Genomic DNA, 13,791 nt, shown 5'->3' on the forward strand with positions numbered 1-13,791 from the left:
CATGGTATGGGTGTGCCAGTAATGTGACCTAGCAAAAACATATTTCCTTTTCTGATGGGCTTATTTTGAGCCTTTATAGCAAGGAGACTGTACCTGTAACTTGTAAACTTTGTATTTTTCTCACTGAACTGCACAAGTCTCCACTGTGAATGTTATTACAATGTCATTAGCACCACTTCTGAATCTACAATTCACACTCTTAATACAGTATTTTCCTGTGTTTAAAGGATTAAAACCTGACACCTCAATATAATTTGCATATTTATTCTGTATTTCATAGGAAACATGACAGAGTAATAATTTGTATTCAGTATATAAAATATATATTTCTTATTTAATGATGACACATTCTTTGTAAGTATACATGTCATTGCCCTTAAATCTGTAGACTGAAGACACCATAATAGAATTCCCCAAAAGTAAAAGTCAGTAATTGTGACTAACCCGTATACAGTAAACACACAGTGTATTTGACTAGCCTAACCCTGAATTAACTGACTTTATGAAATAAAAAGGCAGCATCCACAGTATAAAACTAAAACAGGGAAACAAAACAAACACAGACAGCATTTTCATTACAACATTCGACACAGTGAAACCCCCACTGCTGACAGTCCCTTCTGCTAAAATGCATCCATGTTTGTAGGGTGTTGTGCTGTCGGCAGGAGATTCTTAATCCTTCTTAGCCAACGCTATATTGTGGGGGAAAAAACAAACATCGATTAGAAACAGTTCTATCCCAAAAACGTCATTGATCAGTGAAGTGTGTTAGAAACTCGTTTCACCACTGAAGAAAACTCTAGTAAAACTATAAACTGTGATGAAGATAGCTGATCTCTTACCCGGCACAGGCATTCTGAGTCTTTCAAACAGTGGAAGGAAATATTCAAAGACGATTCGAATTCGACCAACTGAAAGAAGACAACCATCGAGGAGTGTCAAAAACTGCACTTCTAAGAAACTAAGACAACTGGCCTTGGCAGGTTATCTGAGTAATAAATAGTAAGTAAACAAGTACAAAACACTTTGACTTGTTTAAAAATACTAGCTTGTTTACAACAGCATTACATTTAGAATTTCTATTTTTTTTTTTTTTTTTTAATGTACTTACCTAAATTAAAGTACAATCCAATGATTTCTATTAAAGAAAATGAAAGCAAACCAACACCAGCAGCTACAAAAATGTCTGAAAACAAAGGAACAAACTATTAAAGTCACTGAAGAAATGATATGGCAAGTTACCACAACATCCCCAGCAACAGAGATACAAAACACATGTCCACGATTCCATGTGGCACACAGTTTGGACATGTTCAGCACAAGAGAGGGATACACAAAGGTGCCTAGCTGTCTGTCATTAACAAGTTACATGTATGTATGTAACACTTACATGTTTCAAAGAACCGGATATCTAACAGTGAGAGGCACGGTTAGAACATTTTTTAACGAAAGTCGGATGTAGGTTATGGTGTTTAACATACCCACATCACTCACTTTGCATTTGCAGGTGAAGCATTGGAAGGCTATGTTACTAACATGCTATTTTAATCGTAATAGCAATATTATCTTATCCTAAGAACGTACACTGCCATCATTCATATTAAAAAAAAATCTAATGTCTAGTGATGCAGGAAATAAAATTTTTAAAAAATCCTTACCATTGTGCATGACCAAAGCTGATCCCAGAGCAAAGCAGAGAATGAGAAAATGGAAGAACATGTCTGAAACACAAGGAATGCTATTGGTTTTTAGCTCCAGTAGTGTTACAATTATCACCATTTACTGTTATGAAAAAAGTTGCAAGTATGACAAAAGCAGTAATTGTACCAAAAAAAAACCCATTCAAATACAAGCCCCCCTTTACTCACCATTTTTCCTAATTATTTGTTGCCTTCTTTCACATTGAGTCTCTTCGTCATGATCTGATATTTAAAATAAAATGCAAATAGTTTCTATTACCATATGGATTTTTTGGTGCCTTTTCTACAGTGTAAATATTAAAAAACTCACAAATGCCTGAAGATCATAACATACATAATACGACAAAAGATGTTAGAACGCATACATATTATTATTAAAATAAGTGATAAAACAAGAAAATATGGATAAGAAAAAAATCAATAATATTTTGGGAGGGGCAGTGAAAGATGCCTGATGCCTAATGTGTGGGTCACATTGCACAATCCTTTAGAATGTATTTTCATAACACGTGTGATTTGATACATCATTTTAGCATTTTGTATTACCGATACCTTAAAAACAACCAGTTACTTGCTTTCCACTGCATATATAATTTCTGTTGTGTCTGGAAATACAGTAACAAAAAAATAGACAGAAACTGTACAGTAGTTAAGTAATGGCTAAGACTCAATAATATGCACTAGACAACATGTACCCTTAATTTAATAGAACTTTATATACACCCTGGTGTTAGTCAGACTGGGCCCAATACCACTCCACCATTCGCATGACACTTAACACAACAGACATGAAGAATAATCCAGTTGCATTTAAATTACCCTTCAATAACACATGTTTTCCTACCCTCTGCTTCACTTAGCTGGTCGTCTTCCCTCCCGTCATGTTGGTGGAAAGGTTTACCTACAGCCATTAAGAGTTGAGGATCTGCAGCAAAGACAAAACAACACATGCTGATATCCACACTGAAGGCAGTTAAGTATACTCAAAGAATGTGTAAGTGCACTAGGGAGACGTGAAATACCATGGAGCTCTACTTTCATGTTGTCAGGCACTGGATCCCTGCTGTCCTCTTCAGAAAAATCCTCCTCCGACTCCAATTCACCATCTGAAAATAAATTTATTTAAAGTGGCATCAATTATAACACTAACTGTACATCTAGTTCCGGTGTAGGGCCAGAAAGTCAGAATGTGGTACGCGTACCAAAACATGACCTGTGTAATGTCAGAAAGTGGTACGCTGTCAGAATTTGGTACAGGCGCAATCAATTGCTATAGTCATAGAAATTTTAAGCAAATGCTAAAGTTAATGACGTCATTCTAATTTATCTTAAAAGACAAAACAATTCAAATATTGCGCAATCATAAGTTGACAGCTGTAGTAGAGATGTAATTTCCATGTTCAGTAAACCAACTGGCCAATAAATTGCCTGTCTGATAATTTGTGGAGATTTGCCTATATTCACCAAACCTTTTCCGCAAATTCGCGGTTTCCGACACTTTTTCTAAATGGAATAAAATAGAAATGAAAGTTAAAATGCAGTAAGTCACAGCGGATATGGTTTATTTTATAGATGCGATGTATGACCAAATCGTTCTTGATACATTTTATGCCTTATGTGAACGTTTGTAGCCTTCAGAAAAAACAATGCTAACACCGAATTTGCGGAAGACGCTTGATGGCAGGCCATTGTACCTTGCTTCTTTGAAACGGTTGGTTCTGGTTGGTGAACGTCTGAGTTACTTCCCATCGCTGAAATATCTGTAATCAAGTTAAAAAAAAAACAGCTGAACTTTGCTGCTCCTGTCGTACTAGTGTCTCTTAACTTATGATGATATGATGATAATGTAAAACCGAATTATATAAGTAAATACATTTTGTCTTGTCTTTCTCTTACCTTTATTCTGGCAAATAACCTGTTTTTTTCCGGGTTGTTTCAATGTGGCAGAAGAAGCGGTGCGAAATGACACTTAGTTCAAAAGATTCATTGCATGATGTTTCAGAGTTGATTCAGTCTTCTAAAGTTTCACTTTAAGTTTTTTACATAAAAACAGTTTCGCTTCAACCAGCGGGTTTCTCGAGAGGCGTATAGCTGCAGAACGAAGGCTCCCACAGCAATCACTATGTTCAGTGTTCTCCCCCTCCCACACCCTGTTTACGGTTTCGGGGTGTTGAGGGTGAATGAAGAATTACGTAAATTAGGAGTTCCGCAAGCAGCACTGCCCGACGTGAGCTCCCTGCGAGAGCTACGCTGTGGGAGCCTTCGTTCTGCAGCGATATACTCTTGGGTTTCTCTGCTGTGAGAGCCTTTCCATGAAGCTGTAATGCGTTTGCTTCAGATTGTACAGCACAATACTTAACTAGAGCAACCCATTTTTAAAGTATTTGGGTTTTCCGACGTTTAGTTGTAGGTGTGTTTTCAAACAATATATACACTTTGTTCCGCAATTTTTTTCCAAAATACCTTGAGGGCTTTTTTTTTTTTTTTTTTTTTTCAGGGCGTGGTATCATTTTTAAAGCCTACGTCTGTTCTCTCCAAAGCATAATAGTGCGGTAAAAAAAAATGTAAGCCTTTCACCACCCCCAGAACAGATTTGTTTTGTGTGTTATGTTAATGGGTACATTGCAACGAAAACAGAGTCAGCACGCTATGATTGAAGTGCTGTTATTCCTGAAAAAATCCATGGACTGTGCTGTTTTTTATTTTGACAAAGGTTTACAAACTTGTGTCGCGACTCGCTCCAGTGAGAAGGGTGTAGCTTCAGAGATTTGACTTTCCTATCAACATTCTTTCAGAGCCTTGAAGTTGCAGTTACTACATGTTGCCACAGTGTGGCATACATTGTCAACAAAAAAACACAATTGCTACAGTTGGCCACTGGGGTGTGTGAGAACAAAGCAATTTTATTTTGTATTTTTACTACTCATATTTTTTGGTCTATACTGAATTACTGCAAAAAAATCACTCCACTATATATATATATATATATATATATATATATATATATATATATATATATATATATATATATATATATATACTGTATATATCTCGACCTTACTTAGTAAACAATATTGCAATACAGCTTCAGCGACCACATCATCTCTAATGAGCCTTTTGTTCGCTAAGCAAGGTCATTAGGCCCATCACAGATAGAAATGTCCTGTATTGAGGTTTGAAGAGATTTGTTTTTCTTTTTAATTAGCAGGAAATAGAAAGCATAATCTTGTAATGTATAAAATCATTACCTTGAATGGACCTCAGAAGTGACCTAATTCATTCAGTCAAGTCTTTAGAATAGAAAAGGTTATTTTAAATGATAGCTACAGTAGTAACTCGCTGTAAATCACACCACAGCCTCTCAAGTGAAAGGAGGACAAAGCCTGTTAATTCAATTACAAATTAGTTACTGCCATTGGCATTGTGCAGTGAATTGATGCCTCACTAAACTTGCAACATCGATATTTAAAACTGTAGCTTTTCTCACTTCATATTCAGAATTGAACAATAAAGATTCAGATTCACTGTCTGTACGACTTGGTTACCACAGCAACCACACAGAAGAAACATGGAAACACAGTCATGACACTAAGGGCACATTATTTTAAACTGAACTAAAAAAAAAAAAAGAAAAAAAGAAAAAAAAAGAAACAGGCCCGTCTGAAGTTACAGTTTACAGATGTTCTATTTATTTATTTTATTGACAGCAAGCTACAACACATACAAACAATAACCCAGATCAATGGAATAAAACAGTTCATGTGCAATATGAACTGAAGAGTACCAAGTCTCATGTTTTGCTTAGCCAATAGATATAGGAATTCCAACAAATGCATTTTACAAATTACCAATCAACCTATAGAAAGCAGTAGGAATCAATAATGGTATAAGAAAATGTTAATAGGGCTGATTGACAATGTAGACTATTGATGGAACATGTGTAGGTCCACACAGCTGTGAGTAAAGTAGCACATTCACTGCCTCCCATGTGGCTCTCTACAAAAACCTGTTGTGTGGGATTCATGTTTTCAAAAGGAATCACACTGTTTATTGTTTAAAACAGGAAGGGTGCAATGTTTAATACTGTACAGTATCTAGGCACATGTTATTCATTTGTGTAGGTTTGTAATAAATGCACCCCAGCAATCACCTGGTGTCTCAGTCACTCCTTGTTTATTGTGTGGTAGTGGAAGCCTTTTGCATTTCCACTATACTTTTTTTTAGTATTGATTTGATGCTATTTAATAAACAGCCAGTGCATTCTAAAGTTACTTCTTTGATATAGCTACTATTTTTCTCCCGAGGCAGTTGCATCTGCTTAGTATTTCTTGCAGTGAAGAAGGGTTCCACAGAGATCCCATCTCACAGCAGAGAAAGGTCTCAGAGCTCATGGATGCCCTGCAGCATTCCTGCATTCGGAGGTCTTCATCAGCTCCAGGGTCAAACCATTACAATGAGCAGCAGTGTGGAGTAGTGGTTAGGGCTCTGGACCGGAGGGTCGTGGGTTCAATCCCAGGTGGGGAACACTGCTTCTGTACCCTTGAGCAAGGTACTTTACCTAGATTGCTCTAGTAAAAACTCAACTGTATAAATGGGTACTTGTATATAAAAATAATGTGATATCTTGTAACAACTGGGATAAGGACATCTGCTAAGAAATAAATAATAATTAACTCTATCAATATAGTTGCAGCACAGAGTGTATGAAGTGACTTACTAATTATTCCATGCTATTACCCTCCTGTATGTCTTAATGCCATATAAAATAAAATAGTGGTTTCTAAACAGCTCACTCATAACCAATAGTTGTCATTTTTCCTTCCTAAACATGCCCTATCTTTAATTTACTAGGAGGGGTGCATGTGTTCATAGCGTACCTGTGCCAGAACACCCAGTGTTAAATAGAAAGCATAATGAACTGATGCATTGTGGAGCCTTCAGTGGCGAATGGGCTTTAGGGGAATATGAACGGATAGCAAGTGATACCTCCGGTGCTTTTGAAATGATGACCACTCTCCTCTGAGGCACAGACAGAAGACTGTGTGCATGATGTGCATGATACTTTTGCAATGTCATTTTTTTACCACGTGGATAATTTACCTGGCTGGAAAAGGCTCCGAATATCTCCTCTGCTGTTCTGTTTAATTCATTTTATTTCACGTTTATCCATGTTAGGACATTTCAAATCTTTAACTGGGGAAGCATTTCTTTCAAGTGTGACTATAAGCGGCGGCTTTGCTCATAGAAGAAGTACCGTGGTACACATTTAGCGATTGTTTAAATTAATTCCAGTTCAGGACCATGTTGCAACTATGCCCTCAATTATCCAATTCAACAGTCCTGGCCGTTGTTTTAACCAGGTCTTAATAATATCCTATCCACAGCAACAACGCAATGCCTAAGTATCATGTTTTGAAAATATGATTGTAAATGACGTGAATGACACGTGGTTTCAATGAATGTTGATCGTGCATTATTTAGGTAGTGTAAATAATTTGTTTCAAGTGAATCAATTTTTTTTTTTCTGTATCTTTTTTTTTTGGTCAAAGAGTAATATTATAAATCCAACCAGCAGATGTCAGCAACTTCCACGACAACATGATTCTCCGTGACCTAGTAGAGTTCATAGTTGCTGAAATATGATTGCTGGAAGATATTGTAAAACATATTGTTTATAGCAAATCTGATTTCAAATATGCAAGAGAGTAAATCATTTTAGCGTTGGCTGAGTTTTTTTAAATTTTTATATTGGTTGAAAATCTCTTAACCGATGTCCTGCCAACTCATAATTTTCCTTCTCCAAGGAAGTGGTGAAACATCCCTTGGACAGGATTCAACAGCACACATGCGCAAACACGCATGGCCCCATGGTATCTGAAGTCCTTCGCTTCTCCCTCAGCTGTACACCGTGACGACAGCAGGACTACGTCTCCCAGTGTTCCACATTTTTGTTTTGGAACCTTTCCCAGTGAATGATCTCAGTAAAAGACTGCTGCAACTCCTCCAACTGGTTTAATCGAGAAAAGAAGCAGATGAGGGTAAGATCAGCAGCAACCATGAATCAGGATCTGCTTTAAAAAGAAGCAATACTAACACTTCAGCTTGAAGAAGCTGATCATCTCGCTATGACAAGCAGGCGCGTTAAAATAAAACAATAATGCAGTACAAATACAGGAGACACTGGTGAATTAAATATTCCTGAAAGGGTTAGGTATAGAACTAGAAGTGGTTCTCCCGTCTCGATCAAGCCAGGATCAGCCGCAAGATGTCTGTGGAAGGGCAGGGGTACCCCGACTCGAAAGCGGCGTTGGAAGCCGCACCGGAGTGGTTGAGGACGGAGATCGAGAGGCTGTCCAGGGAGCTGAGCGAGACGACCCATGAGAAGATGCAGGCTGCGGAGTACGGGCTAGCGGTGCTGGAGGAGAAGCAGCAGCTGAAGCAGCAGTACGATGAGCTGGAGGCAGAGTACGAGACTGCCCGCCGGGAGCTGGATCAACTGCGAGAGGTAGGAGAACGGTTTCATACGGAACCTGAGCTATAACGTTTGAAATAATACTAACACTGAATGTACAGTTATAGCTCACAATAATACTGCAGTTATAGCTTATAATAATACTGCATTATAGCTGATAATAATTAATACTGCGGTGATAGCTAATACTGAGTTTGGCGTTTTTTTCAAATTCAAATTGTTAACGAGATGTCAACGCCCGCGTCTGACAGTGAATAAACGTGACAGCAGACTCCTTTAAATGTTGCCATTTCGGCCTAAAATATATCGGAGAAGAATAATTAAAATGTTTCAAAATAATTTAAGTACAATGTTTTAAGTCTTTAAAAATCTGACACTGACAGTTATCTGATATTGACAGGGGTATCCGCAAGTTACACCTTCATTGTTTACTAACCTGCAAATTACAATGTCAAATGCAAATAAATATAAGATTTGAAAAAGTTTAAAAGCGGTGGTTTAAATCTGTATTTGAGACTGTAGTTTTATGGATATAGTCCCAAAGGTAAGATGCATGCTACCATGTTTCACTGCAGTACAGGTGTGCTACTGTAACTGTCATGTTAAAAATGATAAGTTTGTTATTTTAAGCAGCTTAAATTAATATGTGTAGGGCTACAGGATGACAATCGGTTGGGAAACTTACAAATGAGATATTAATGCCTGACAACAGAATGGACTGTGTCGTTCTGAGGCGCTGCAACCATGGAAGGTATTCAAGGAATGCTGGCAGTTTCCCTGTAGGTGGATCACATGAAAGAGGACAGTGTAGCTTTGAATTATTATTTTTTTGCGCCAAAAGATGGTTCACTGCTAGAACAGATGTTGATCATGTGATGTTGATGAGAAAAGTAGGTTAAGAAAAAAAGCAGAGATCAGTGCAGGCCACCTGAAATCACTGTAGACTGGGAGCAAGCTTCTGATTTAAATTATAATTGGTTTCATTTTTGAAAATCTGCACAATAGATCCCAGGTATGCAAAGCAGTGTGGCTAATTTAGCTACAGTAAGCATGTAATGGCTCAAATTACTGCCCTCTCTGAAAATATAAGGAAATGTAATCTCTGTGTAATTTGTAACAAATTTGTGACTACAGTAGTTAAAATTGACATTACAGTACAATAAACAGTAGAAGCAAAATAAGTACTTTAGAATGAATTCTTCAAAAAACCTTTTGTAGCAAAACCAAATTGAAACAAAGAAGACATCATATGTCAGATATAGCGAAGGAAACCGATACAAGGGGGAAGCTGTCCTTCATTAGCTGCTATATCAGCGCATGGGACTTAAACAAACAGTTATTTTCTATTACATGTCCAGTGTCAGAAACTTGATTTGAATTCTTCTTCAGAATGTCAGTACACCTTGTGTCTACATCCTACAGCCAGCGAGGGCTGTTTTTGATTTGAATAGAAGAAGCCAGAAGACTAGAATGCAAGGAGTGTGTTAGTCATGAACACTGCCACAAGCTGCAGGCAGTGACTTCAGCATTTCATCACTGCAGTGCTGCAGAGTACAATTGATTGGTGCTCAGAGAGGCCACAAGACTGCTTCCACACTGATTCATTTCCCAGGCATTCCTTTGGCTTCTCGCATGTCTTGGACTGGACTGCAAGAAGTTGTTTGCCCAGTAACCAAGTCAACAACAGTGACTGTGTAGCAGGGAAAATGACTGGCCTTGAACCACTTTCTATAATGAACAGCCTGAGTATTTGAAAACTTTTTCTTAAAGGCTGCTTGAAAAAAACTGCTGTATCAAGAGTTTCATTGCAAACTGATTGTTGTGTGGGGTTAGACACAGTGGTAATATGGTAGAAATGTATTACCATATATAGTGTTCTGTCATTATGCTGTAACCGACTGTAGGACCAAGGTCACTTTTTAGAGTTCTGTTAATGTTTTTTTACAAAGTATTTAAACTTTGTTTCAAATTTAGTTTTTTTTTTTATTATTATTTTATTTTTTACATACATTAATACGACCCATTCGTGACAGTTTTTAGTAAGCATATTGTAAAGCAAGAAAGTGTATTGCCTGAATGCCTCTGCTCATTTGGACTTTTCCCAGCCTGATTTACGTCATTGTATCTGCCTGAAATAGCAGACTAATGGACTGATGAGGCTCAGATTTGTTTCAAATGGCTTGATCATCCTGTATTAGCTGGGATTATTTTAATGAGGAAATGTTTCATAACATTAGCTATAGTTGTACTGTAATAAAACCATGCCTTTGATTTCAGATCTTGGATCTACAGGAGATTATTCAGACAGTACAGCAGATCAATTTTTTATTATGGTAACTGTTCTATGCTTGTAACTGCACAAGCGTGCCTGCACTGTACAGTGGCGTCTGTACAAGCCTTTTTGTTTATGTCAACGGAAGTAAACACAGCACAGTTTTAAACATACCAGTCCTGGAGCCTCACGAGTGCAGCCAGCTGTCTGCTCGACCCCAGGGGCTTAATCAGTTGGGATCACAGCCCGTCTGATTCTGGGGTAAGGTGAGTCTAGGCTAGGGCGCTGAGGCATTAGGAAGGACAAAAGCGTGTGCTAAAAATAGCACGGTGCATTTGTGGCTTCCTGTTTTGTGTGAATCGATCTTTGATGCGGAGTCTGTGGGTACGTAGCAGGAATTGCATCTGCAACAATAGTGATGGTTGTTCTGTCTTGTACAATTAGCACTTTAAATTCGGTCCTCTTTACATCCATTGATACAGATGGGTTCTGCTGAAGCACAGTAAAAACCAGGGGCTGAGCTGGGATTTCAATTTTAATCTCTTGGCTCCCTTTCCTCAGTTATAATCCTTTTACTAACACTATAGACTGGATGTCTTTTAAATGGCATTGCCATGTATGCAATTACAGTAAGATCATCATGTTGGTATGACATTGCAGTTGGTTTTGCCTGTCATGTTTCTATGCATTGCTGAGCACATGCCACTGTTCTTCGGGTCGATGGAACACATTTGGCTTTCCAAATCCAATTTGTATTTCTTTTGTAGTGGCGAAAATGATAATGCCATCGATAATGATGTTTCTTTGTTTGGCTCATGAGTTCTCTGTTCATGAGGTTAAATAGGTACAGTGTTTGTCGATTGAAAGGGATTTGCCAGCCACCATTGAGAATGATTTCATCTGATCTTGTTTTTGTAGTTCTCATCAAGGATTAGTACCGGACTGATTCTGAAGGATGCAGAGGTATTCATATAAAAAGAAAATAACAACAAAAAAACACGTTCCACCTAATCCTGGGTATCACATTTATGGTCTATTGATGCTTCTTTATCGTGCCAATAGACCAAAACAACTATGATTCTCTCACAAACAAAGCCAAAAGATAAGTACAAAAGAAAATCAAAATGCTTTAAATCCACTGAATATACTGTAAACACAGAGACTGTACGAATGCTTTGTATTGTCATGCTGTACTGTACCTTTAATGTCAGAAAGTCAGACCTGTCAAGATGGCATGCTGTTGAGTTCTCCCAGAGAATTGAATGTTTGATAGAAACCAGTAGGGTTCTCTGACCTCGTTCCTGCACACAGTAAACTCTCCAGTTTGTAGAGGCTTGTTTCTGCACATATTTGCATGCTCTAAAAGGCCAGACGTCTCCCTTTGTACTGCAGTCATACTGAAGAAAAAGAGACGGGTAGGAAACGGCATCAGCAGCAGTAGTTGGTACAGCACATCTTTGCAGGGCCCCCCAGACTCTAGTCACTTTTCAAACATGATACATATCTAGTGTGTAAGTGTAATCAAGTATTTGATAACACACTAAGCATGTTTATTGTAAAGGGAAATTACTGAGTCTCAGTCAGAAGGTTACAAAAATGATTTGAAATGGTACGTTACCAGTCAAAGAGGTGGTGTAACCTACTGTACAGTAGTGGGCTTTGTTTCACATCCAGTACTATGCAGCATCACATGTTATAGGTCACTGTACAGTAGCAACCCTTTCTCTGTATGGAGCTTCAGCAGGTCTGTCTGCAGCAAAGGGCACCAGAAAAAAATGAAGCCCCAGTCTCTTACTGAAGTTCTGCTGTCATACAATTTGTCTGCTGTTGATCTGCATACCTAAGGTTTGTATTAAGTGTATAGTCAGGTCATGACCTTTTTTCAAGTTTTAAATTTTGCCTTTGTCTTTTTCAAGAACCAGTTTCCCCATCTTCCACATGTTTCAGAAGGGTTCCTTAAGTGCTGGAATCTATTCATTAGCAACTGGGTACCCCTCTATGTACGGGCTTGAATTAATGGATCCATCTGCTCAGGCATTAGTCCCAGGTCACTGAGTGTTTGTTCTGCTGTCCCCTCAGAACGGGCTGCCACCCCAGTGTGAGCTCCCAGCCCGAGCTGTGACTGTTGACCTTTACTGATTCGAGGCACGATGCACAGACCGCTGTGTGACTTTCACAGACGGTGAATTACACCATCATCCACTGGAGAAGAATGCAGTAAGGCAGCTGTCTATAAAAGTTAGGGTCACATACTTAAAGATTATCCTAGCAATTGCTTATGAATAACTAGCACTCCAAAGTGTTTTTTTTTTTTTCCTTAAGCTTAACTTTCGTATTTAGATCCATCTTAATTTGATGTAGAATCAATATAATACTAAATTACATTTTTAGAATGTATCATTTAAAGAGGGCTTTTTTAAAATTTTTGTGCAGTTAGACTATTTTATTGATTAATAAAATGTGTTTTAGCCTTATAAAATACTGTAGTAAACATTGTTTAGTAGAATACTCCTTTGTATGACTGTTTTCTGCAGTCTGTGAGTCCCAAGAGAAAGGCCATAAAGATGTCAGGGCTTGTTAGATTAGTTTGGAAAAAGAAAACTAGGGGTATACAATTCTTATGCACTCCCATGAAATCAAATTACTGGAGTGTTTCTTCAAGTAAATAAACCTTCTCCTGCTCTCAAACCAAATGCTGTTAGCATGACAAGAGGAGCGGTGTTGATCGGGCCACTCTGGCATTGTTGACGGAGTCAGTGAACAGCGAAGGCATTTACGTCTTTCCTTCTTGTTTTCATGCCTGTGAAAAAAGCTGGGAATTGTGTGCTGGAATCTGTGAAACAACCAATAGCAAATTTCTTAATGCATTGTGAAACTCCAAATAGGTTCTGGGTGTCTGTTGTTCAGTTTAGTTACTGAGATTTAACAAGTCTTTGAATGCAAACCGCAACGGGTTAAGCAGGTGTGGCATTGTACTGCACAGTAGTTTTTTTTTTGTTTTTTTTTTTAAAATCTATTGGGCAAAAGCCTGCCGGTGTCATTTAACTTTTTGAGGTCATCTACTGTATTTGTATTTATTGTCTACTTGTTAAAGTCTTGGACTGCAGTACTGTACCTTCCCTTAAGGTAAAATGAGTACTACAGTAATCCGATGCTATCAGATCCTTTTGCAAAAATAAATTCATTCTGTTCAGCACTATTTTTATCCTTTTTGTAGAAAAAACAATTGCAGGAAAACAGACTAGATTGTTGTTTCCCTGTCATAAAACTTAGATTTATAATTGTGTTCTAGCACAACCCTTTGAGAATTATTTTCTTTCGTTCACCAGTCTTTTCGAATACTTTAG

General features: G+C 37.9%; 2 protein-coding genes across 3 annotated transcripts in view; one reads left to right on the forward strand and one right to left on the reverse strand.

The window, feature by feature from the left end:
- Window positions 1-248: 248 nt before the first annotated feature.
- Window positions 249-4,124, reverse strand: LOC117412352 (transmembrane protein 40-like). Its single transcript, XM_058988423.1, has 9 exons — window positions 3,597-4,124; window positions 3,395-3,460; window positions 2,723-2,806; window positions 2,545-2,625; window positions 1,869-1,922; window positions 1,659-1,721; window positions 1,112-1,186; window positions 843-911; window positions 249-692 (listed from the first exon to the last, which is right to left on the reverse strand). The coding sequence occupies exons 2-9, from the start codon at window positions 3,447-3,449 to the stop codon at window positions 673-675; spliced, it is 501 nt and encodes a 166-aa protein (XP_058844406.1). The 5' UTR covers window positions 3,450-3,460; window positions 3,597-4,124; the 3' UTR covers window positions 249-672.
- A 3,484-nt stretch (window positions 4,125-7,608) lies between these two features.
- LOC117963487 (protein bicaudal D homolog 2-like) overlaps window positions 7,609-13,791 on the forward strand; it is a 49,364-nt gene continuing 43,181 nt past the window's right edge. Inside the window, exon 1 of one of the 2 annotated variants that reach the window (XM_034903726.2) lies at window positions 7,609-8,205. In XM_034903726.2, coding sequence (XP_034759617.2) covers window positions 7,966-8,205 — 240 coding nt within the window. In that variant the 5' untranslated portion in view covers window positions 7,609-7,965. The remainder of the gene's footprint in view (window positions 8,206-13,791) is intronic. The other variant, XM_034903727.2, reaches the window with a different exon arrangement.

This window comes from Acipenser ruthenus, chromosome 16 (assembly GCF_902713425.1).
Source record: "Acipenser ruthenus chromosome 16, fAciRut3.2 maternal haplotype, whole genome shotgun sequence".
In the NCBI taxonomy this organism is placed as follows: domain Eukaryota; kingdom Metazoa; phylum Chordata; class Actinopteri; order Acipenseriformes; family Acipenseridae; genus Acipenser; species Acipenser ruthenus.

Excerpts from the sequence above, each read along its gene's own strand:
- LOC117412352 (XM_058988423.1), bottom strand. The coding sequence starts at position 3,449 with ATGGGAAGTAACTCAGACGTTCACCAACCAGAACCAACCGTTTCAAAG. Across the intron at positions 2,807-3,394 it reads AACCGTTTCAAAGAAGCAAG|ATGGTGAATTGGAGTCGGAG; the intron begins GTACAATGGCCT and ends ATTTATTTTCAG. Across the intron at positions 1,187-1,658 it reads AGCTTTGGTCATGCACAATG|ACATTTTTGTAGCTGCTGGT; the intron begins GTAAGGATTTTT and ends CTTTGTTTTCAG.